The sequence below is a fragment of the Anticarsia gemmatalis genome, chromosome 7 (assembly GCF_050436995.1).
Source record: "Anticarsia gemmatalis isolate Benzon Research Colony breed Stoneville strain chromosome 7, ilAntGemm2 primary, whole genome shotgun sequence".
NCBI lineage: Eukaryota > Metazoa > Arthropoda > Insecta > Lepidoptera > Erebidae > Anticarsia > Anticarsia gemmatalis.
In genome coordinates, this window is record NC_134751.1 from 6,529,078 (window position 1) to 6,556,202 (window position 27,125).

General features: G+C 35.4%; 2 protein-coding genes across 4 annotated transcripts in view; both read left to right on the plus strand.

Annotated features, from left to right (window-relative positions):
• The first annotated feature begins 1,134 nt into the window (after window positions 1-1,134).
• LOC142974421 (sodium- and chloride-dependent glycine transporter 1-like) lies at window positions 1,135-14,066 on the plus strand. 2 transcript variants are annotated; one of them, XM_076116739.1, is made up of 13 exons: window positions 1,135-1,492; window positions 2,856-3,015; window positions 3,153-3,440; window positions 3,790-3,943; window positions 4,016-4,148; window positions 4,776-4,910; window positions 4,996-5,099; window positions 5,212-5,449; window positions 5,523-5,651; window positions 5,770-5,979; window positions 6,065-6,238; window positions 6,667-6,840; window positions 7,194-7,318. In XM_076116739.1, exons 1-12 carry the CDS (start codon window positions 1,409-1,411, stop codon window positions 6,802-6,804), a joined length of 1,947 nt encoding a protein of 648 aa, XP_075972854.1. In that variant the 5' UTR covers window positions 1,135-1,408; the 3' UTR covers window positions 6,805-6,840; window positions 7,194-7,318. The 2 variants fall into 2 exon arrangements, with proteins under 2 accessions (XP_075972854.1, XP_075972853.1); XM_076116738.1 differs by lacking the exons at window positions 1,135-1,492; window positions 2,856-3,015; window positions 3,153-3,440; ... (6 more) ...; window positions 5,770-5,979; window positions 6,065-6,238 and having other exon boundaries at window positions 6,716-6,840; window positions 7,194-14,066.
• Window positions 14,067-14,367: 301 nt separating this feature from the next.
• The window catches only part of LOC142974422 (uncharacterized), a 32,157-nt gene continuing 19,399 nt past the window's right edge, over window positions 14,368-27,125 (plus strand). The window contains exons 1-2 of one of the 2 annotated variants that reach the window (XM_076116740.1): window positions 14,368-14,823; window positions 23,768-23,993. In XM_076116740.1, coding sequence (XP_075972855.1) covers window positions 23,775-23,993 — 219 coding nt within the window. In that variant the 5' untranslated portion in view covers window positions 14,368-14,823; window positions 23,768-23,774. The remainder of the gene's footprint in view (window positions 14,824-23,767; window positions 23,994-27,125) is intronic. The other variant, XM_076116741.1, reaches the window with a different exon arrangement.

The following is a 27,125-nucleotide window of genomic DNA, read 5'->3' on the forward strand; positions in this document are numbered from 1 at the left end:
ATCAATCTGGGTAGGTACTGCCTACACAGGTAAAGAAAATTAAATAATAAATTAGCTAACGCATTTGGATTGCTCCGGTTTTCTTGTGAGACCAGGCAGATTCACTTGTGAAAGGGGAAATGATTAGCTCGCGGATATTACTTTTACGATATCTAGGCACGTGTGTTGTTTTCCATAGCATAGGATGTAGTACAAATAGTCACCTTGCGAACCTACTGATTATTACTTATCTACTCAATTTTTGATAACTTGAACTTTATACCTAATAATTGTTATTGTTATTATGTAAATTAACTGGGTAGTAAAGTAAAAACCTTCAAGTTGCTTTTGGTTATCGCGGGGCTTAATAGAACCCTTGAGGATTTTTTTGTGAAGACAGTATTCCAATAATAAAATAGTAGTATATTAATCAATAAGTATCTATTGAAAGTAATATTAATAACAACGTGAAATTAACTATAATATGTTCGATATGTGTAAAAGATAAAATAAATCTATGGGCAGTAATGGCCTGAAATAAATGATTTTAATTTGCTATTCCCAATCGGCGTGTTCAAACGAGAGGCAGAGAATTTAAGTCACGATAAAGCTCATCTATTTATACCCAAATATATATACAAAGTTGACTGACCACTTGCTTACATAAAAGCATAGTGGGGCATCGTACTTACACTGATATAGAGTAGACAGAATGTTAATAAACCTGTACATTAGATCGATGACTGATTGGCATTACATAAAATGAACGCATGTTTCACGAATGTTGACGAAGTAAAGCTTTATATTATTAACTGGCGTACTAGTATAATGGGATAACTGTAATCGACATGTCAGAATCAAAGAAATATTCAAAGTTTTCAGGTGTACGCAAGTAAGAATTATTGCGCATGTTGAGAGAGAGAGGTGATGCTAGATTCTAATGGGGTACAGAAATACATAATATTACAATGTCGTTGGCGGATGCGTACTCATAATCTGTAGTAACTTAATGATTGCAAGGAGATTTTCTGAAAATTTCCATATTGATGTAGGGAAGAAAATTTTCACAACGGGGTAAAGAAGGGCGAGGGGTGCGGCGGAGGCGGAGGCTTGATATTGACCTAGATGTTCATTCAGAGTTCGGTCGATGCGAAACTTGACATCTGCGCGTTCCTGCGTTTTGTATTTTTCGATTTAATGTACACTTAACTCGCTCGCTTTTTGATTTATTCCTTGAAAACGGTCGTTTTTAATGATAACAGTTTGACATGTGTGTAGTGAAGTCATTTTCGTGTGCTCGTATTCCTGACGCGTGTGATGTTCTCTGCGAAGCCCAGTAGTCCTTGTGTCATCGATGCGGCGGTGACTGCCGATATAATGCTTAAATTGCAATGTTTGCGAAAATAGTTTAAGTTATACTTCAATTAAGATGGTGAAGTCATCCAATTCATCACAAACCCAAATTCCAGCAGTTGCCAAGAATATATCTGCAATGGATAAAAACATCGTCGATGTAAGTACTAAATAACCAAACGATTCATTTATCAGCATCTATATTATAAAATAGGTAAATATTTTTTGTTACGTAATATCAAAGTTTTATCCACTTCTACATTTATTTTACTAAATGCAAGGAGGTTTTAGGCCTTTTAAATATGTAGGTCACTCATGCTATATGAATAGATAGGTATGTTATAGGTATACGTATAGATTTCTCGCAACAATGACGATGAAGGGTCGAGGGGATATACTTATTGTGTAGGTCTGGCATCAGCTGTTTTGAAAACGTATCACGGAATTAGTTTTTTTGTAGTACTGTCTACTAATAGTCACAATATTATGAGTACATTTTAAGGTGGTAAGCTAACTTCTGTCACTTTTGTCAGTTAACATTTAGGCAGAACATACCTAAGTTCTGGCTTCTTCAAACCTTATGATGGGGTATCACGTTGTATCAATGTATCAATTAGTATCAATTTAGGATCGACATTATTTTTCATCGTTATATATCATTAAATAATATACGTTTAATTTTATATTTAGCCCAAGTACCTATTTAATTTTAGTGTGTTTTATTGAAAGCTTTCTAAAAATATAAAAAAAGGGATGAAATTGAGAAAAACTGACATTTTATTCTAATTATTTACACTAACAACGTACGAATCTGATACATATTTATTTTATTTCAATCTTAAGGTATTCTAATCTACCTATCTTGCAATGTTTTGTTAATATTATAAATGCGAAAGTTTGTGGGAACATTTGTTACTCTTCAAAGCGCAATGTACCGAATGATGTTTAAAAAAAGGTCGCTCTCAGCTTGTTTCACTCATCGCATAATTTTTAAATCAGTCAATCTTTATGCACAGACAAAGTTGCGGGCAGAATAAATTGTAAAAGCTCCTTGTGTCTGATCATAATAGAATAGATATTCGACAACAAACAGCTAGTACACTTTTAATCAACGTTTAGAAATGTTGGCTTTTAATTAAGGAATCGCTCTTTAATTGCGATTATAATAAATTTTAAATAAAAAGTTTAGCCTGAGAAAAGTTAAAATCATATAATTTATTCATTTAGGTCAAATGCAGACACTTATGATAGTCAATGATACAGAGAGTGAATTTACCTCCAGTTCGGAAGATAGGGACAATGAGAAGAGCTGGCAAAAAACTACTGGCCACTAATAAACTAAAAACTAATCAGATAACATTTTCTAAAAGATTTAGGGTTAAGCAGTGCCTTAACTTCATCTGCCACAGTTCAAGACGATGTCCCGTCATAATCCTTCCTTTAGATTTAACTTGCAGTCAGAAACTATTAAGATGTTTCTAACATGTAAATAGTATCATTGAAAGTATTTTTATTTATGTCAGTGTAAGGAGGAATTAAACCATGAGCCTGCCGCAGAGGATGTAGAGCCAGCGCGAGGAAACTGGACGGGGCGATTCGATTTTCTTCTTTCACTGTTGGGCTACAGTGTGGGATTAGGCAATGTATGGCGCTTCCCTTATCTGTGTTACAACAATGGTGGAGGTAAGGTCCTCTCATACTTCCTTCCCATAGAATTTACCCGTATGAATTCTTCATTGACTTTTGCCATTCTAAAATCTTTGGTACCGTAAGTAGAAAATTACCGGAATGTTTCAGTGAGATAGTATTTATCTTTACAGGTGCATTTCTTATACCGTTTACCATAATGCTGATAATAGCTGGATTACCTCTCATGTTCATGGAGCTGTCATTTGGTCAGTATGCCGCGTTGGGTCCGGTTGCTGTTTACAACAAGTTTTGCCCGCTCTTTCAAGGACTTGGTTACGGCATGGTGATTGTCTCTAGTATTGTCATGCTCTACTACAACCTTATCATAGCATGGACTATATACTACATGGGCGTATCTTTTAAAAGCATCTTTTATCAGTTGCCGTGGCAAAATTGTGACGCTGAATGGAGCACTGAACGTACGTATTACCAGTACATTCTATCTTAAGTAATCTATACTAATATAATAAAGCTGAAGAGTTTGTTTGTTTGTTTGTTTGTTTGTTTGAACGCGCTAATCTCAGGAACTACTGGTCCGATTTGAAAAATTCTTTCAGTGTTAGATAGCCCATTTATCGAGGAAGGCTATAGGCTATATATCATCACGCTACGGTCATTAGGAGCCGAGAAGCAACGAAAAATGTTACAAAAACGGGGAAAATTTTGACTCATTCTCTTAGGTGACGCAAGCGAAGTTGCGCGGGTCAGCTAGTTATTTATATACATCTTCATGTTATGTGAAAGCTTATTTTTTCTGTATGTTTACAGATTGTTATTCTTACGAAGAAGCAGACAGCTGTGAAGCTAGTAACGGCACTTACTACCTCAGACAATGCTACAACCAATCTTACACCGCTACACACAACATCGCTGCATTAGCAGCGAATGCATTAAGACGACCTCCGGCCGAAGAATACTTCACGTGCGTATTTGTCTTCGAAATTAAGTACCCAAGTAACGTACCTACGTATAATAAAAAAAAATATATTTGCAGAAACCAAGTGCTGGGTTTATCATCAGGTATCGAAGAAACTGGCCAGATCCGTTGGGGTATGGCTGTTTGTCTCTTAGCAGCCTGGCTAATTGTGTTTCTTTGTTTATGCAAAGGTGTGCAATCTTCGGGAAAGGTATGAATTTTACGTATTTTAAAAATAAAAACCGACAATCGTACTTATATGATAGGCTTCCTTAGCTATGTACATGCACTATGCCATCATTTCCAGTTTGCTGATAGTCAGTAAAAGTGTGAGATCTCGTGCCAAAGATTAACTAGTTAATGATAAACATAATAAAGCGGTTAATCAACTCTTCTGCTTTAAAGATATGTATATCTAGGTTACAACTAAAGTACCTACTATAATTAAGCTACGACTATTATTCTATAAGCTAATGTAAACTGAAAGCTAATTTTTCATTTCTTCTTTTCATTATCACCCCTGGCAGATTATTATTTAATGAGCGAGAATAACTACGAGTTTGATTAAAGTTACATCATGATATTGAACATTCACATGCATCACGAATTCTAATAACATCTAACATGTATGAACATCTTTTGGAAACCAGTTCCAAGTTTTATTTTTATTAGTTTACTCGTAACAAACTTTAGAAGTGAAAGTATGTAAGTATTTAGTCTATTAATTTACAATATAATATACTTTTTTAAATCATGTCATGTTATGTCATATTTTACTGTGTTTTTCGAACAAATGGTACTTCGTTCACAAATGTACAACATTTTTTTTTCTTTTTAGGTGGTATATTTCACAGCTCTTTTCCCCTATGTGGTATTGGTAATATTATTTTTTCGAGGTGTTACCCTGCCTGGCGCTTCTACTGGTATTCTTTTCTACCTCACACCAGATTTCAGCCAACTCGCTAACGCGCAGGTATTTAACATTTTATAATTTTTACCGACATTTTTAAATGAACATAAATTTGTGTTTGTAATTAACATTATGATTTAACTTTCAGGTTTGGGGCGACGCAGCTGTCCAAATATTTTTTGCATTAAGTCCGGCTTGGGGTGGTCTTATTACTCTTTCATCATATAACAAGTTCTCTAACAACTGTTACATGTAAGTAACCGATATTACAAAGAGCTCCTCGAAAAAAGAATAGGGACCTATCTCATTTCCTTTGTATCGAAAGTGTAAGACACTAGTCAATATTTATTTTCATTATTTTCAGTGATTCCTTGATTGTCGCAGTGTCCAACATAGCAACATCTTTCTTTGCTGGATTGGTAATATTTTCTGTGATCGGGTTTTTGGCTCATGAACTCAACGTGAGTGTTGACCGAGTAGTCGACCAAGGGGCAGGACTTGCTTTCATCGTATACCCTGAAGTGGTCACTAGGTTACCTGTGTCACCACTTTGGTCTATCCTGTTCTTCGTCATGCTTCTGACACTCGGTCTGGATTCGCAGGTAATGTCATTAAACTGTTATTTTGTTAGAAATTTGCATTAAATGTCGTAATACATTTTACTCGTTGTTTCAGTTTGCGTTGATGGAGACAGTAACAACTGCCATATTAGACAGGTTTCCCAACTTTCGACAGAAAAAGGTTTGGGTCGTTTTGACTGTTGCGATCTTTGGTTACCTTGGAGGACTGATTTTCACGACAAACGTAAGTTAATTAGTTCCATACTGCTAATAGGGCTGAGATTCGGTGGTCGTATTTTTGGAGTAGAATCTCATTATTTAATTTAATGAAATACCTAACTAGTTTCTTTACAATGTTTCAGAGCGGCATGTATTGGTTACAACTTATGGACAAATACGCAGCAAACTGGTCAGTTCTCATTATTGCAATCGGTGAGTGTATTCTGATAGCCTGGATTTATGGCGCTGAGAAGTTTTGTGGAGACATTCAACGAATGATCGGCCGACAGTCCAAGCTGTGGGTTTTCTTCTGGAGCGCTATGTGGCGACTGATTACACCTGCGGCCTTGGTGGTTTGTAGATATGTTAACATTAAAAAGTCTTCAAAATGTTACCCATAATTTAGCGTTTGTATAAATGTTATTTCTATGTAAACAGTTCATTCTGGTGTTCAACTGGATCGAGTACAAGCCGGCCTCATACGCTAGCTACGTGTATCCAATGTGGGCCGATGCAGTAGGATGGACCCTCGGCGTGTTACCCGTCGTGGTAGTCGTTCTAATGGCTATTGATCAAATCTGTAGCGGACCTGACGATCTCACTATTATGGAGGTAAGGAAATTTATTTTTTATTTTATAAGACTTGCATGTCGCAGTCGCATGCTGATTAAATAAATTTAAATTTGTTTAATCAGCATGCGACATGCAAGTCTTTGCTAACGCTACAGCCAATGATTTTTACTGCCTTGTTTTGTTTGAACATTCCCTTGTTTATGGGATTGGATTTGGTTTCTTACTAAACGACTTAAAAAGGAACGCAGAAAATTTAGATTAGTTTTTTGTAAGTGCCACGAAATATTGGTCATACAATGGGGTATCGTGTAATAACTCAGGTAAAGGGTTGTGGAGGATCTATGGATCCACGGCAGTCGTTGCGTCTAAAGAACTGATATCCGACTCCAACATAGTTGGAAGAAAGGCTAGGCTGAAATATGACGAAATATTGCTTTTATAGTCATATATGCACTAAATCGTTGCAGAAAGCTCGCGTACTTGCTCGGCCCACTGAAGAGTGGGGTCCTTCGTCAACTTCGGGAGTGCTCCGCGCTGAGACTGAGCTGTCGCCGCCCGTGCTGTTACTGCACGGCCGTCCGGTGCTGCGGGAACGGGGTGCTTGACCCCCGCATACACATCCACTTGTTGCCATGCGGAAGGTAATTACTAAATCTTTACGATATATTAAAAATATTTATTATTTACGTTACGATATTTGATGGTTCTAGAAGAAAAATGTTTTATAATCGCTGTCAAACCAATAGGTATTTATGGTTTGTACAAAATCATCAGCATCAGTCTGTATGTTTTTAACGAAGAGGGCCTCATATACGGTATATCCAGATATACCGTATGCATGAAGCGTAATTATGAAAATGTGACAGGGTACCTTTTGAAAATGGCTATACGATATACTATTATGTAGGTAACAAGGTATTGTAGTAATTATAAACGGTTTTCCATAACATTTATGCGTCCTAATTTGCTATAATTTGTAATTATACCATTTCAGACATCTCAAGACGGAGGTGATACAACTTCTATAACAAGTGGAATTGAAAACGAAATTAAAAAGCCATGTGCAATAATGAAAACCAAACGAAGTTCTATTAAGAGAAAAGTTCAAAGTCTCAGCCATGAATCTGATGACGCAGTTATTGAACCACTGCTTCAAAAGGATAAAGAAAAGCCCGAAGTATCGAACCAAAGTGCCAAATATAATTTGTTATCAAAAACAAAGACTGACGCCATTAGCGAAAAAGACAATGACAAACAGAAACTCTTACAAGATGATACAATGTCGTCGCAATCTGAGATTCGAAAGATCTCTGATACAATTATAACAATTCCTGCAAACTCAAACGTACTGCCAAAAGGCGTGTCGGGACATCTTCATAATCACATGAATACAAACGTGTTCAATAGCCCTGATGCTATAAAAGTTGCCGTTAGAAGTCAAATATTGGTTGAAATTGACGTTTCAAAACAAGCTGGTTATAATCCGAGTCCGTTGATATTCACTACAGCTAAGATTCACACTGATGGCAAAACAAAACACATGGAACCTCTTCAAGTTACGCCTGTCCCGATATTATCAACAATAGAAGTTAGTGTCTTAAAGGGTGTAGGCAGCGGTGGTGGTGAAACCTCAGGAATAGTAACTTCAAGTATTACCACTATGCATAACATACCAAAAAGTAAACCACATGTTGTTCCAGAACAAGATCAGAAAGTAAAGGCAACAGAAATAACAACGCCAACAAGTAAATTTGTTGATAGCAAAAGTTCATCTGATAAAGCATTCACTTCTTTTGGGGCTCCGATGAAAGATGTAAAAAATATAGACACGGGCAACAAGGTATCTCAAAAATCTATTAAAGATTCATTTATGGACGAAGAAAAAAATGTTAATTACGGAATATCTGGGAAAACAACTGTAGCTCAGTCTCCGATAGGTACAAGCGCAGAACAACAGAAAACAGCAGTCTCGAATGCTTTTATAAATAAACCCGATAAGATCGATGCTTTTAAAGCACCACAGCAGATAGATTTAAATAAAAACATTAAAGCCGTCGATAAAAGAGATATAAAGGATCCTGGAACCTCTGAAAAGAAAACTGAAGATCCCTACAAAATTAAAACAGGAACAAATACGTCTACTGGCAACAAACAATTACAGCGCCAAAAAATTGCTATCGATAAAGATGATTCTTCGAAATTCAAATCTAACTTAGGCAGTCCGCCTTTAATTGATGACCTGACGACGGATAAGAAAATGGACGTAACTGCTCCTTCGTCGAAATCTGTTACGCAAACTGAACCGACAAATGTTATAAATAGTCTAAGTGATAAAATGAAATTGCCAAAATCAACTGCCAATAATGTCCAATCTACCAGTTCTATTACTGCCACTAGTACAACTCCGCCTTCTATTTCTAGTACTACTGTTGTAGCCAATAAATCATCTACATCGAATTCTATCACATCTGTCAAACCAAATACTACTTCAACTAGTACTATACTTCCAATATCAAAAACACCAGTAACAAAAGTCATGGATAGTGAAGTGAAATATACTGGAAACGGGATCAAACCATCAAGTGTGATATCAACTCCCACAGCTCTTTCGAGTGCAAAAACATCTAGTTCAAAGACGCCAAGTGCTTCAGCTAAAGAGTTTACTCCGACAACTATTTCTCAAGCAGTGTCAGGTGTAAAAAGTGATGTACCTACCGCAAAAGTAGCTGTTTCTAAAGCGAAATCCCAAGCTACAGACAGCAAAACAGAAATTACTGCTTCTATTGTGCCAATTACAACACAAAAGAGTCAAACAACATCAACTAATTCTGTAACGAGTCCTTTAGTGTCAAACACAACTGCAAAAGGTACCCCAGCGTCAAAGCCACTAGTAAAGGATACATCAGGGCCAGTCCCAGCTGAAAAGGGTAAATCCGCAACAACCCCGACTTCAAAGGGTACATCAGCATCAATACCAACTGCAAAGGAAGCGACTGTATCAACCCCAATACCAAAGGGCACGACAGCATCAACATCAATTGCAAAGGGTATTTCACCATCAACCCCAATTACAAAAGCCACTACACCAACTACCTCGACTGGTAAGAGCACATCAGGATCAATTCCAATCGCAAAGGGTACGGCATCAACCCCGACTGTAAAGAGTACGATAGCATCAGTCCCAATTTCAAAAGGTACGACCGCATCAACACCAACTGCGAAGGACACATCAGCATCAATCCCAACTGCAAAAGGTACGGCAACATCAATCCCAATATCAAAGAGCACGACGGCATCAACGCCGGCTGCGAAGAGTACTACAGCATCAACCGCACCTGCAAAGAGTACTTCAGTATCAGCCCCTACCACAAAAGAAACACCTGTGTCAACCACAACTGCCAAAGCTACTTCGGCAACAACTCCAACAGCAAAAAGCACTTCAGTAACAATCCCAACTTCAAAGGATTCGTCTGCATCAACCCAATCTGCAAAGGTTACAGCAGCATCAACCCAATCTGCAAAGGTTACAGCAGCACCAACGGCAACTACGAAGAGTTCATCAGTATCAGGTACGTCTACAAAGGGTACGACAGTATCAGCTACATCTGTTAAGAGCCCTGCAATATCAACAACTTCTGCAATGGGTACAACTGTAGTGACCACTTCTGCTATAAATGCACCGACTACAACAGGTATTACTAAGAATGCACCTTTAACCACGAGTGCTGCAAAAATAGACACGGCCAAAAGCAATATCACAACCACCAGTAAAACCGGTGCCGAAACTTCCAAAATACTGAGTACTTCTACAGTTTCTTCCACAACTAACTCTACGTCAAGTTCAAATGTACTTAATAAGAAAAGTGATGCCAAGTCAAATGAACTTAGTAACGGTAACAAAAGTTTAAAAACTAAACATTAATATTAGTCTGAGTTTTTAGGAAATATACCTGTCGCTCAAACCATAGTTATATTATAATAATTCATTTTTACTTATGAACTATTACATAATTTCATCGTAAACAAATGGCTTCACCGAATCATTTATGTATTTTTTCTGTACAATAATATACATATAGTGAACAGCAGCTTATATTCTAGGTTGCTACTTATATGACTAGATTATAAATTCCTCACTTGCTCCGTGTCAAATGTAGCGGGTAAATAGATTGTTATAAATAGCTGTAAACACCTACGATAGTCAGTATCAGTAAACCTATGAAATCAGGTCAATGTTAATGTTCTTCAAATATTGTGTATGCCAAATTTATTACATTAGTTAAAGATGCGTGTTTGAGTAGGAATATTAAATATTAGAAAATATTGAGCTCTACGACACACATTGATTGCTCATAATAAATGAAAGGAATTGAAAAACTATGTAAATGCTGATAAAATATTTCTTATACCTAGTTAATAATTTTTTATCCATGTTGTTTTTTATATCACCTGTCCGGTTAACCTAGATATGTTTGGTCCTAAGGAAACAAAATTCAGAGCAATATCTTGTAGTATGTCAATACATGGAATGTAATACGTTGACGGACATAATATATTATGTACTTGGTAGGCTAGTGGTGCTAAGATATAACAATATTTTTCATAGACAATATTGTTATTATATTTTCGATACCATTTAGAGATGATTACTTAGTTTCATCTCACAGCGTCAATTTATATCATTATTTAATTGAAAAATATCAATGTATGAGATCAAACCTTATAAAAATATTTCTACCTATCAATAGGTGTTCTATAAATTTATTTATCAATGACGAGAGAAAATTGAAAAACGCAGGGTAGAATCAGATAATACTTACATGAATTGTTTAATTGTTTACATTGGTACTAAATTACATGTAGAAAACTTTGGGAAAAATTTAGTTTACATTTAGATATATAATACATTTACCTTACTACTTAATAAATAAAATTGATTATATTTGGAAAATGTCTTGGACTGTGAAATAACATATTTTGCGTTACGCAAATTATGTTTATTGACAAAAATATTAATTCTAGAGAAAGCTTAAAATATCGCGAAATTATAAATGTACGTGAAAATATAATTTTCAGTTTGCCTTTAATTTGTTTGTTTACCGTGAACGAATATTGATAGTGCGGAATAAAGGTCAGTACTCAGTAACAACCGAAATAATTTATTTTCTGCTAAGTTAGTATTTTTGTCCAAATGCATTAAAAACTACTTCGTTCAATCTTTAAATGAGTAGATATGGTTTAAAGGATTTTTATTTGTATTTGCATTGAAAAATTCAATTAATTTTATTAGCGAAAAAAAAAATTGAGATCAATCACGAGCACTAAAATTATAATAAAAAGAAAATTGAACCTCACCAACAAAAAATTTGCTAATTTGATACGATCAATGGCTGATGCGATACCTAATCAGCTACAAAAAAATATTGCTCGTGATTGTACCGATCTACTTTTGTTCTGTGGTTTATACATAGATGTGCTCGTCAAGCACCGTAATCGAATTTACCAAAATGCATATTATATAATCTGGAGATATCGTATATTACCTTGTCTTTATGTAAACTATTAAAATTATTTTGTTACCCAAATATAATTTACAAAACGTGGAATATGTATAATAGATATACGTCCAGTTTAGAATACATTCCGTCTATAAAGCACAAATGGTAAAATTATGTTCATTGTAGTCCATATTTCGTATTTATCAGTTATTGTGCCACAAAAGTGACAATAAACACGATCGCACACAATCCCAAGCCATTAATTGTCCGTTTCACAAAACACAGTAGAGTTTGTAGCCAATTTTGAAACCATTAACATTCCTGTTTGTTTATATCAAACGCAAAATAAATCACAAACATAATTTACCAAAATTAATTAAACGTATCTACGAGCAAACATTACACTGAAGATATGAAAGCATGTAGTGTATTAAATTGAGACTCGAGAGCGGTGAAATGCATGATCCTATTGTAATCCTTGGATATTGTTTTATATTTTTGTATCAAAAACGAATTTGCTATGATGTTCTGGGTTCACAAATGACTTAAGTTGAAAAATGTGACATTGCAATATTAAGATAGTTACTTGGTTTAAAGTAGTAAGTACTAGTAACCATACCTATAATAAAAACAAAAATGATAAATACAGGATTATATGTTGCCAAAATTTTAATGTATAAAAAATATTCTCATCAAACTCTGGTCCGTGTTTTTGTTATACGAAGAAGGATAACGAACGACTGATAGTAGATAACCATTACTTTTAAAAATTTTATATTAATTACTTTTTCTGGTTGGTTTCTTTATGGTTTAGTCCTAACTGCTTACGTTCCATTGGGTTTTATAAAACGACTAGTACAAAAGGCAGCTAAATCATAATATAACTAAAATCTGTATGATATACTTACATATTATTATGTACCTAGGAATGTTATAATGAATGTGGTTAGATTGTCAAATTGTTTGGATGATGTATTACTGTAACCTGCCAGTTTATATCTTGGTACATTTTTGCCCAATTTTCTTGCCCTCAGCGAATTAGCAAAAACCCTCAAAGTATTTAATTCTTGACGATTTTAATAGGTAATCTATGTAGATGTCTGTCTGATGAACTTTATAAAAACCAGAAGTCTTGTGCACATATTTTAAAATGTCGTACCTACTGTCTAGTTAATTAAGCACAGAAATATTATGTTGCACCTGATTACAAACTTAATAATTACACATGTAAGTAGAATACATATTATTATGTTGAGTAATTAGAACTTAGAGGCGTTAGGAAAATGTATACCTGCGTTACTTTGAAGTAGTAAAATGTTTAATTTTTAATGTATTTCTCTGCATGTTAAATATTTATTGGAGATTGGTATACTAATCGAAAGTCGTTAATTTATTAGACAACAATACGTAAAAGTTCATTAGTAGATGCTTCGAGAGTATTAAGGGTTCTTTGCACTGTTCAAGTATATTTCAATTCAATTATTCAATTTGAAAGATTGCGTAAGTAGGTACCTTAACTAACTGTAGATATCAAGTTCGTAGATTAGATTCGTCGTTTAGATACTTTACTCAAATTGTAGATTTTTAGCATTTAAGAAAAGTTACTCTAAAATTTAAATTAAGTTGTTATAATTTTTTAGATGACTTTATTTTGATAACTATCATGTTTTATCCTGTAGGAAATGATTTTATAAATGAACTTACCTGAAATTTATATGATTATTGTAAACGTAGTTCACCTATTTGTTTTTGAATAGGTACCTACCCGTTTAGTTCTCCAGACACACCTGTTAGGGTTGTTGCGTAATCTAGGAAATGGGCTCATAGTAACATGTAGAGATAGCTGGTCCTGTACTGAAGTAAGGCGGCGGGCTGGCGGGGCGGAGCGCACAGCGGCTCCGCTCGCGCCGGCGCGGGAGCGCTCCAAGCCAAGCGAGAAGCGCGGTGACGACAGATGCTTAGCAGAACTCACCGATACAGGCACACGACGATATTGTGTAAATGATAATGTCTGACAAACGTACGTATGTTTCTACGAGACAATTAATGAGCCTAATTGATTAGATTTAATTGTTGATAAATGTATTTTAGAGAATTATTGATCAAATCGATGTTATATAGATGTTTATTGTAAATATTAGCTTTAAAGAAGCCAAAGAAGTGTGAAATGGTCTAGAGTGTTATAGAAGGCTGTATTTTTGGGTGATATTTTAGAAAGGAAGGCATCATATCTTTCATAAACATTATTTAAAAACACAATATAACAGATATGAGATGAGAAAGGACATAGAATTGGTAATGATGTGATAATGAAGGATTTTAGTTTTAGTGTTGTTGTGCTATTAATAAAATATGTTCAAATGTGGTTATTCCTTGTTTCATTTTTAATTGATTTACCTCCGCACTAATCATCTGCACGATGATTTTTTCGATCAAATTAAATTTGTTTTTCTTAGAAAATCAAAATATTAACAGGGTAACATTTTATGCATTTTGAGTTTTTTGCAAAGCCTAACATTAATATTGTATTGATTTTTAGCACTGTCATTATTACTAACAACCAGAATTATTAGTGCGTACTGCGTGGTCTATTTAGTTATAAAACTGCCTAAGTATTTGTGATTCCATGTATAATTCATTGAAAGTACACAAGGAGGACACGCAGTTAGTGTTAGCTAGTCGTCTACACGCGTAACATGAGTTATTAGTTTCGAATCGAGCATCTACGTAAAGGCTTTTATCGTGGTGACGTCGAACTTTCTTTAACTGCTTTTATTTTTCCTTCATTCGTGTCGGATAGCCGCCGTGGGCGCACGTCGCGGTCGCTCTGCTCGCGCCCCCGCACTCCACGTTACTCCGAGAGTCTCGTACTTCGCATTCAGCACGGCTTTCGATGCCGACTGACATTGCCGCCACAAACCAACCGTGAATACAATTTTAAAACCGTAAAATCATTCATCTCTACAGGTTTCGTGTGTAATATTCTGTTGAACAGTGAGTTAGTGAAGTAAAACCATTCAAAATTGTACACTCAAGTGAAATGAAACTGAGCGATGCGATAATGTTTCGTTGTTTTAATTTAACCGAGGTGAAACACTGATAAATAATATTTCATCGCAACCACAGGTGAGCATTAAACTAAGTTTTTTGTTTATTTCAGATTGATAGCAATATAATACCGTAAAACGGGGTGAATAGAAACAATTTTCAACTTTGTCCTAAAAATTTGTAGCGAATAACTTGTTATTTTTATTGTCAGGTTGTTTTATATCATGTCCGGCGCCATGAAGAAAGAGTTAAAACCATATTTGTCCAAAAATATGCATAGTTTTACGATATTTCATTAAAAAAATGGTCAATTTCTATTCACCCAGCGATAGGGGTGAATCGAAACAACCAAAGGGGTGAATGGAAAAATTGTGTTTTAAAACGTTTTTTCAGTTAACAATATTGTATCTTTATAGATAAATATACACCTAAAGAGATAAACACTCCAAACAACTCATTAGAAAAGAAATTCCACTTTAAAACCAAAGTTTTGAAAAAAATGTATGGACCATTAAGGCATTCGAGGACGGTTGACTTTGAAGCAATTTTTTGGGTATAAATATCAATTTAAACATTTAAACAATTATGACACCGCAGAGAAGTAATATCGACGTGTAATCATTTCAAATTTGAACAAAATTCTTAAACGAGGAGTACTCAAACATTGGGCTTGAAAACTTTCCTGATTTTTTTTCTATTCACCCCGCGAATTCTATTCACCCCGTTTTACGGTACTGAATCTATATGTCGCGAGATAATGTAGAAATATTATCTAGAATATATTGTCAATGATCTTCAAAAATTGAACAGTATAATCCGAAGGCCCTTGTGTTAGTCTGTCAGTCATTCTGTCGATTTATCAGATATAGTTAAATGGTTGGCTATCCCGAGTGCTCTCCGTATTATCACACTACCTGATTAATCAGTAGATAAACAATACGAAACAGTAAACGCTTTGGGTCCAGTTTTTATCACGTAGAATGCATTGTGTTCGAAACTGCCTTCACATGTTTATAAAAACAGTTATGTCGACTCGCTGCGGCTAGTTTTACAAGATAATAATAAATTAAGAACTAGTTTAACATCCTGGCTTGGTATCCTCTCTCGTTTCCCCAGGCAGGTCAATCCAATTACCGTTATTAGGTAATAATTTATGCATTTGGTGTGTTTATTTTTTGTATCATTACTGCTTTTACTCGGTCAACAGAATGAAGTTGTTCATGTTGTCATCACTTACCTATTTCCTGCTTGATTCTAAAAAGAAAATTATGTAATGTAAAAAGGTATTACATATTTCAATATTAAACGTTTTCGCTAAACTATTCTTCTACCTACTTGTAGGTACCGGTGACTCAGTTAACAAAATTGTTATTTCAATGTTCACTCAATCTATGCATAATAGTTTGATATCTAACTTGTTTGGGGCAGTATTGCGCCGGCCGATTTCCACACAGCCTGCATTCCAGGACATAACAAAAGATTCAGTAGCCCCTGATAGCAGAACAGCCAAACAAATCGACTAGAATAATACAGTTTGTGGGTAGACACTAAACTAACTCAATTGAAATGTGGTGTAGTGACAATAAATTATAAGTATTCTTTTAGAAAATAAAACGACTGGCTTTTACCAAGTCATATGGGAGCGTGTGAACTGAAACCGCGGCGCAGCGTCGTCTAGTCCGTCAGCTCACTTTCCATCCATTCATGGAGTCTCCAACTTTTTTCCAGCGATTTCTTTCGGCCTTCTCTTATGTTCATGTTGCATTTCCAGCTTTCTTCTTTGTTTACACAGTTCAATCATGTTTTATGTGCAATATTCCTCGTACATAATTTCTACAAAAAAAAGCATTAAACAATTTCTCACAATGCTGACGCATATACTTTTCGATAGATTTCAATAACACGGTGAAAAATGTTAAATACTTTTTTATAATTATCCTTATTATTTACAACATTTTGGCACGTGTAACGTTGCCCCTTCACAGACAATTAGGTATATACCTCCAAATATACATATATCAAGAATTGAATAGTGCAATCACAGATTAGTGTCCATACAGACAGTATCCAATACTTTATGGTATAATGAAGATGAACTCAAGATTTACACTCGTATCAAGATGTATTTGATTGTGCAAGATTGCACGATGCGGTCTATGCTTTGTACTGGCATTTATGGACCTTTCCTACATAGATTACGTAGTTGCTACAACGCGTCAGTCCTCATTATTGGGCTGGAAACATTTCAACATTGTTTAATGATAGGAAATGAACCGGTGTATCGAGAACTCCTGGATTAATCAGTAGCCACTAGCCACTTGTATCTACGAAGAGTATCGGCCGGAATAATCGGTCAGGCATGCGGCCCAGAGGTCGGAGGCGGTTAATTGGCGAAGAGTCGCCTCGGCCGGTTTGTCCGCCGCTCGTTGTTTTACGGCATTCCTAGTCTTGTAAGCTAGCTGCGCTACACTCGAACACCATTGCTAATTCTGTTAAGTGGCACATCCTTCTCTTTGTCTGAAAATATCCATTTTTTGAACAGTAGTCGTAATATTTGTTTACATTAACCTGTACATTAACAAGTAAGCATTTAGGTGGGGATTTGGTGAGGGTGTAATACAATATAGTGCCGTGTCAGCGATACATGAGTAAGGCTTCCCTGTTTAGCCGGAAATCAAGAATCCCCTCGCTGTTGGAAATAAAACGGCTCCCCAAAAGTTTTAGTTTTGTATCCTAGCAATATTGATCTATTATTCAGTCATAAATAAAATTATACCTTTCATTTGGGGGTGTCTTTTAACTAAATGACATGCAATAATGGGCTTAAGGTAGTAGAATCTATAATCTTTATACAATATGCCTACGAATTAAAATAACGTTGCCACTGAAGCGTCGGTATTTGATATTGAAACCGTGCAACTTTTGTTTTCAAGGATAAAACAGTAATAAACGCAGATTATCCGTGATCTTGATACTTACGTGGATTTGGTTGCGGCCATTGATCTCGAGCTGACGGAAAAAACGGGGAACAGTTGTCGACCGGGGCGGCGGGGATTCACGGTTGAGCGCCCTCGCCACCTGCGTCACACCACACCGCACTAACACCCGCACCATGAGTGCTATGAGCTACTACCTCTACTCATAATGTTCACGCACTATCTCTATTCATGTTATCCTTTGTTAATTATTAATTTCAAACTTTGAAAAATGTATTTGTGTAATATAACAGACTGTTGAGAACCTAAAATGAATTGTCGCTTAGAGCAGACCTTGGCGATGCAGGGATAACCGTTATTGATATAATGAATTGTGTGGTGAAGCTAGCATCAATTCGCATTTAAGTAAACTATATCAGTTATGTCTTTATGCAAGTCCCTAACTGGTCGTCTTGAACGAAATGTTAATGAACTGCTTTTTAATTTAAAGCTATAAATAATACCCACTTATTCCTGAAATTAAACCTGAACTATTAGTTAAATACTAAGAGCGTTTAATAATCTCAGTAGTGCATTAGTGTAGGTGCATAATATTTATAAGCGTGTTGATGAATGTGCGAGTAGTACGATGCCGGCGTTTCAGCTCAGCGAACTTTTTCACTTGTGTCAGCGTAAGTACGTGAACTCTTATGATGAGGAAAATTGTCTTCAAGTAGAGGCTTTACTTGAAACGTTCCTTAAATACTTTATTTCTATTTATTTGCTTAAATATTGACAATTAGCCCCACTAACAAAGAATGTATACACACATACCGGTATTACATAATCAATTAAAGTAAGCCTCAAACTCTACAATAACTATTAATCCATACAAATGCACAGTCACTGTTGTTTAACAAAACGTGCGAATGATAAACATTTCGGGCTCAATCGCTAAACATAATTGCATTCTTCCTGAACAGGTCAGTCAAAAAGAGTTCCGTATAGAAGGTTACGCGGTCCGCGGATAAAACATTTTGTAGCAAGTGTACCTTTATGCAATTCTATTTAACTTTCACTTGCACGATTCTGTCATATTGTTGAATAGTTCGGTCTGACAGTCGGATTCGAGGGAGCCACTCGAATAATTCTGCCACTGGATAAACGTAATACCATTTAAAATAGATTTAAATACGTCCTGCCATAAGGACTGGCTTACTATGCTAAGCTTCAAGCAATTTGATCAAAATTTAATAATAATTTTCGCTTGAGGTTATCTTAATACTCAAATGGATGATATTTTTATCTTGAAACTTTCCGATTAGGTAAGTCTAGAAAAAACCTAAGATGGCCTAGATGATAACTTTTATTGCATCACCTTTTTTTTTCTCTTACAGTATGAAAGAAAACCTGAAGAAATAATTTAAATCGGGTACATAAAATGTAGAATTTCGTTCTCACTCTTCTCTTATTTTCAATTTTGTGTTTATTTTCGCACAAAATTTTTGACAGCAAAATTTTTATAACATAGTAATGTTAAAAATATTTCATATAACACATTATATCAGTGGCTTGAAATTTAAAGTTAATGTTTTAGCTTGACCCGTAAACAGCAGTGGAGCGAAATAGAAAATCATAAATATGTGTGCTAAACGGTCAATTATCTTTTTGTGCATGCACGTTAGTACGTACAAGTTAATTAAGGTTAATATCAGTTGTCGCGTGCAGTGTCAACGAGTGTGGCGAACATTTGCAGCGGAGCAAGTTGGCTGCGCAGGCGCGGAGGTCATTGTACCGCTCGCCCGAGGAGGCTGCACTCTAATCCTCGCCCCTTGCCCCCCACGCCCCAGCGCCCCATCGCCAGGCACAGCTGACACCCGTCAACCCGCATCCTTTACAACTTCTCGTCCTTTAGCCAATGACTCCTATATATTCATAATATCAAATCTGAGAGAATGTTAGCAAACCTATTCTGTTTGTTATAAGGTCTCAAGAATAAAAACCATACAAATTTATTCTCCGAGAAATCTACTGCCTGCCGCATTAATTACAGTTGAATTCAATAGGATATTGTATACTTTGCCCCGAATAGACATAAAGAGATACAGGTTCTACATCTACAGGATAACGGTCTCAGATGTTGTACAGGTATCGAAGGAAATCAAAATATTTTGAATCGTTTTACTCTAATCGGTCAGACTGTGTATATTCTTCAATAACTGTTTTGATGCATACCTGTCGCTTTGTTATGACTGACGATGACGATCTAACTTATATAAATATAATAAATACTATTTGACCTTTACTACGGTGTATTGTTGTGTGATAATGTCAAGGGAAATAGCTGAGATTGTTTCTTAATGCCCTTAGCTTGGGTTAACGAAATCCGTTTAAGTACAATTTGTAAAGCTCTTATCTGTACTAATATTACGTAACAAAATAAATATATTATATGTCATTTATATATGAACAGTTATTGCACACTTAAAGTAGTCATGGAGACTTAATAACGCTTTACGAATCGAACGTATATTTGTTGTATAATTTATGTTTCCTTAACAAAGGAAGGATACGTAAACTACCTTAACATGAAGTTACTTAATATTACTTTAAAATTATATAAGATCCTCCGTTAAAGGGGAATCAATGACATAAATTTGGTATTTAATTACCAATAGTCTTTGGAATTTGACCTAATTGAATTTGAACATGAAAACCCGCAGTAATAAATTGATTGTAAATCTATATCTAAGTATCTCTTCTATAAATAATAAACGTATATGAATAAATAAAGTACTAGCGGCTCAACCTGACTTTGCCTGGGTTATATATTAAAACTCTTCTCGTTAATCACTCTGTCTATAAGTGAAAACTCTATGAAAATCCGCACAGCAGATTTTGAGTTTATCCCGAATAGACAGAAAAACAAAGAACAACATTTCTATTACATCAAGTGATTACAAAACCGTTATTTTTACAAATAGAAAAATATTAAATATCGATAGCTTAAAAAACTTCAAATTATTAATGAGTACTCACTCAACCTCATAAAACACCAAGTTAAGAATATTCTAATTGACAACTTTTAAGTAGCACGTCTTCTACATTTACATATAAGGACTTATATTTAGGTATTTGTACCGATTTCCTTTTCGAGAATTTAAGTTCAAACGTACATGGCACCTGTTCTACATAGTTCATGAGGTAATTTGAATTAGAAATTCAAACACGGTGTTTGTTAGTACGTGAACTAAATACGATGCAATAAAAAATATCCTTGACGCGTTTATGTCTAATGTAGGACGAATTGGGGTTTCGAGGAATTTGAGGCCACAAGAACGAGATTTCTGTTTTAGATGGACTTCTATTTTGTTAAACAGTGGTTTAATTAATAAGGCAATGGTTGATTCAAAAGTGATTTTATAAAGTGTAAAATTGTTGTTGTTTGTGGAAAGTTTTACTTCCTTATGATATGGTATTTGAACACTCAAATATAAGAGAACATATAGTTTTACAGTTAGTATTCTAAAAAAAAATGATTAAGAAAAGGCGTTAACCTATTGTAAAAAGCGGTACACATCTATTTTAATTAGTGGTATGACTCGCACTTGATTGTTTCTTATTTACGTGCAGTATGTGTACATCTATACTAATATTATAAAGCTGAAGAGTTTGTTTGTTTGAACGCGCTAATCTCAGGAACTACCGGTTCGGATTGAAAAAAATATTTTTGTGTTAGATAGCCCATTTATCGAGGAAGGCTATATATTATCACGATACAACCAATAGGAACAGAGTACCAGTAAAAAATGTTACAAAAACAGGGAAAAGGATGATCCATTTTCTCTTATGCGACGCAAGCGAAGTTGCGCGGGTCAGCTAGTATTCAATAGAATGAGATGGCACAGCGTGGTAGCGTACAGATGTACAATCATAGTTAGTTGACGGAGGTGTCGGAACAACTGCAACTAAATAATGTCATTGTAGTAGAACGTATTTCCATGCTTTTGACCGAAGCTTTGCTGTGGAATACTGATTTTCCGTTTCTCCCGGAACTATGATGTTCCAGATCATTAAATGTCCTTAGCACTGAAAGATTCAAAATATACCTACCTACGCACTGTTAATACGCGCCGGTGAGATACAGTATCTATACTATAAATTTATACAATATTTTACCGTTTTTTAATGTTTGTTCGCAACTATGGTATGAAACGTTGATGTATTGTATTATCTTGCATATTATGGACCACTATGTTCAAACTAAAAAAAAAACGATTTGCTTAATGACTATTTGAATAGTTGTCGTTTTAAGGTGGATTACTGCTCTGACCGCTAAGAAACGAGGATACATAACCACTAGCCAATATAAAGGTTCATATAGAATTTTCCCAGATGATACCTCGCGTGTTAATGGTAGATAACAACACATAAACATTTTTATCGCCGGCAAATCAAAGCCTCGTTTATGTTCTATATCAATGCGATTAGTTCTGCTTTTCATTTTATACCAAGAGTGCTGCAGCCATAGATAGCGATAATGGCGGATTTCTATAAAATTGAGTGTATTTATATGAATTTTATTACCACCACGCCTAACGCCAATACAATAAAACTTAACTAGAACTACAGAACGGAATTTAATACAAATAGCTAATAAGTTATTCTTTAGTGAAAAGCAGTTACTCTTTATGGAATATTAAGAACATATTTTAGTATAGGAATACGACATAGTGACGTCACAGTGTCGTATTTTCATCGAAATCAAATGAGTACCTAATATAGATGTTTAGGTATTCAGTTTGTAATAATTTTACTGCAAACATTATTTATGAAAAACAAATTAGGTACATACCATGATCATTTAACCTTTTAAGATTACAAGTTTAATATTTATTCATAACAGTTAACAGCCATGTTAGTGAAATAAGTAAGGAGTTAATCTTAAGCCAGCTAATATTAATTTTAGATTCACTTGTTAGTTAGTGAAAACTACTATGGGAACAATATCTTCGCGTGTCGTGTTCTCTATTGTATTTTCATAAAAGACTAGTTTTTGCCTGTGAGTTTATTTGCGAATATAGGAGTTTTTAGGCACATATAAAACACAATCTTCTCTCTTGCGGAAGATGAAATCAAAAACTGGATTCACTTGCGTTGTTCTTTACTACATAGCTCGAGTATTTGGACAAAATTGTGATGCACTTGACAGTATGACACCGCTAGCCTTTTACTCTTTCTGGCTTAAGATTTTATCATCAGTTTTTCGGTTCTCTTTACCAAAACCGTGATTGGGTGTGTTCCCTCGATAAGATATTGATTTTTGTCTTATTTTATACAGAACTATTTCATCTCCTAAAGGTCTTTGTCTTTAACAATCTAAGAATACGTTGACTGACCCAACGGGTTACGCCCTGATCGTCTTTTGTAATCAACTCTTTTGGAAGCCTAGATAATTACTAATTCTTCTAGAGGAGGCCAATTTTCAATATAGTTTTCTGCTATTCTCGCATTACAATTTTATTATAAAATAGGACAACAATTAATTATTTCGAGAATATCTCTTTAAATGTTTATAATAGTGGTCATTTACGTTGATCACAACATTATAACGAGCGCGAGCGGAATTTTATAACGGTATTGTGACACACATAAATGGCTCAAATTATTCAAATAACTAAAGTTAACATTCTAGATTTTCAAAGTTGCTATGTACGATTTCTGTTTGTCCTAATATTGTACCGCTGAGGAGCAAAATTAAATAAATGATTTGGACAAATAACTTTTTAGGTACATCGCACATTTTAATAAATTAAGAATTTATAATAGGAGACCTTTATTTTCAGTAACTCAGACAAACATATTCGTTTTTCTGCTTCGGCTATAAAATCAATAATAATCATACCTTTGTAACAATTTACATTATAACCTGGAATAAATATCGTTACTTGAAGAATTTAAACATCAACTAACAAGATACTTTTATACCTTTTCTGTTATAAACACTTACTTGTAAAACCACTCCAGTCTATATGCTCACGATGTTCAGAGCAGAACCTAGTTTAGTTACCTATATGTTGCTGATGTTTTATTTTATTTATTTGCAGTGCGAAAATGTATTCAACATCAACAGCGTCCACGACGACGTCAGGGTCTGGTCGTGCGGCCGGCGCGGCGGCCGGCGACCGGCGCGTGCGCGTCGTGAGGCTTGTGCGCCCGCGCAGGGCTGCGCCCGCATACGGCTTCGCTCTCAGGGGTGGCAGAGAGTACGCAACAGGATTCTTCATATCTAAAGTCGACTTCAACTCCGAAGCACATCATCAGGGATTAAAGGTTAGAAAATTGAAACTTCAAAACTATCAGTCATGTTTATGTTTCAATATACCTATTTTTATTTCAATAAAAGGATACCTTATAGGAAAAACGGACTGCGATAAATAGATAGGTTATCGTGAGTAAACGCAGATATGGCTGTTTTTCCATTTCAAGGTAATATAATCAATCACATGCTCAATATCGCGCGTACAACGCAAAAATCAATATAATTTTGCCACATGCAGTACAGTATGCCCGCAACCATAATGTTGGAGAGAATGCCTTATAACTCTACATCGCGTTTGTTTATAGTTCACGCTCATCGTGAAAAGTGGCGTAACCACTGAGAGCGATTCTCTAGGGAATATTCACGACTTAATTTTATTATTGAATGTATAATAGATGCTACATTTTCTCGTAGATAAATGGATATAAATTTGCCTATACTAAGCGCATGCTTCAGCAGTTACCTAGTCCACGTCAAGTTTCAAACTAGCTATTAACCTCTCGTCTGTGGAATTTCAAAATTAAACTTAAGTTCTGAACACTTTCAAAACTCTAATGCTATCGAAGAAACTTTTAATTTGTCCGTTCGTTGTTGCAGGTTTTGTCTTATGCAACAAATCAATTATTTAGTTATGGTAACTGTTAGTGACACCATAATAAAGCTTGTTATCGACAAAATAAGCAAACAAGTACATGGTTACGTGGAATGCCACAATGATCAATACATGGAAACGTTGTGTCAGAGTTTTCTTACACTATTATGCGGTTTTTCGTCCATTGGGCAATATATTATTTCATTGTTTCGTGTGTTCCTTTCGTTCTTACATGAGCAAAGGGAAGATTTAATCTCTATTGACAGTTTTTGTAGCTGTTACCTATTACACGTTCTCACGGTGGGCAAGTGTCCCACCGCAGATCGGCGGTGGTGTGGCGGTGCGGCGGCGGGCGCGTGCGAATAACTCTGTTCACAATTAAACCGCCAACTTGCTTCTGTGCAATTACCTACATCCGAGGCTGAGTTACTGTCGCAACAAGCGTTCTATTCTTTTTAACCGCTCACGTAATCACTGTCAGTATATTTTGCCACAATTTAATCTCATGCGTAAGTCCATTTTACTCAATGATCACCGCGTTGTCCCATACATGTGGGATTGTGGGTCAAATACTTGATTGCTTCGCTGTCGTGAGCTGCGGTTGATTTATTGGATAACAGGTGATGGAGCAAATTACCTGCTGCATTATTGTGCCTACTTAAAGACATGATTATGCTTCATTGATTTGAAGAGATCGTGACATTTTTTTGCCAAATTATTAATGCTTTAATCTAAGTAACTTTATTGCCTAATCCATAAAAAAGTAAGTCATCTTTTTCCTTGTAAAAAAATATTTTAAGCCGGTTCTTATTCGTATAGTCAACTTATAGACATTTATTTGCATATTTTAATATACCCGAGAGTATTATTCAACTTATAAGATCCTTTTAAGAGCCTCCACTAAACCTGATCACTATTTGATGAAAACATAACGCGAAGCTACGACCATAATTTTTATGTAAATAGTTATGTATTATACAAACAATACGTTCCAGATAACGCATTCACTTTCATTTGTTTTCTCAGGACGCATGCGCAGTGGGTGTGTGAGTGTGTGATGCTGATAGGGTTTGTTGTTCTAAGATACGAACGTCCTCATCAAGCAACGCGATGCGGTGATGTTTGATGCAACGCTCTGTGGGAAAATAGAACAACGACCACTTGATCGCAAATATTTAAAATGTGTTTTAGTTGCATCATTTATTATACGTATAGTTAATCTAACTTACGAAAACTATTTTAGGTAATGATGGAGAGACCGCTGTCGTAACTTCTGCATAATTGTCAGTTTTTCATATTGCACTCTCTTCACTTTATCTATCGAATCATCATCTCAGCCGGGAATCGTCCACTGCTGGACAAAGGCCTCCCCCATCGAGCGCCAATAGGACCGGTCCTGGGCCGCCCTCATCCATCGGACTCCGGCAAACCTTACCAGGTCGTCGGTCCATCATCTATCGAATAGTTTTACGAAACTTATCCGTAAGCCGTGAGATTAGCCTCAAGTTTTATTGACAAACGTTATCTACTAGCATAATTACACTCAAGATTTTAAAGGTAAACTACAAAGCTTCGCTGGAATGAATCAGTTTCTATTTTTACAATACAAGTATAAACTGATTCATACCTAATTACAAATAATGTGTAAATTCGATAAGCTATTAATAATTCCTTATACTATCAAACACTAAGTACTTAAAGATCGGAAGAGTTTATTAGCTATACAACAATATTATAGTGATTAAAGCATTCGATAGGGCAACCTTATATAGTAGGGAACTTGATTGAAGTGCAAAAAATGGCTATTAGTACAGGAAACAGTGCGATAATTCTTTCAGTACAAATAAAACCAATAAAGTTCCAGTTCACCACTGGTTGTGTTACGTCCTCGTAAAGAGAAAGGTATCAGTTTCTATGTAACAAAAAGTTGCCAATTTGTTTTTTAAGGGAAGTATAGAAAAATTGCGTGATCAAAATCGCGAAACGTATCAATGGTATTTTGGTCAAGGCTGTCTATGATAGGTTGTTTTGCTTTGTTTTCTATTCTTGAGTATGATTTGACTGTTTGATAAAATACTGCACCCGATGAAACGTTATTTAGTCGAAATGTTCAATAGTTAGACCGTTACTCTAGTTTATAATCCTGGCTACAAATGATTTTGTAGTCAGCCTTGTAACCGCACTACAATTTAATAGGCAATATTGTGTACAAGCCGAGTTCTAGCTCCTAGTTCCGACGTTTGGTAGCCTTGCACTCATGTCCTTTTGAATAATACATTGTATAGAGCAATAGATAAACGTAATAAGCCTTAAGGTCGTTGACATGTGATTGAACTTGGATTCTAGAGTACGTAGGTCTTACTGTAATAGAATATCCTGTATCGAGATTGTTGCAAGTAAATTTTTGATTTACTCAATTCACCTGCCGTTGGGAATTTTGAACTCCTCGATCATTTTGTCATTAGAAGCTTTAATTATTGTTGGATCTGGATCGGATGTTGAGGGTGAATTGAGTAGTTAAAAAGAAACAGTAGATTTAACTCAGTATTTA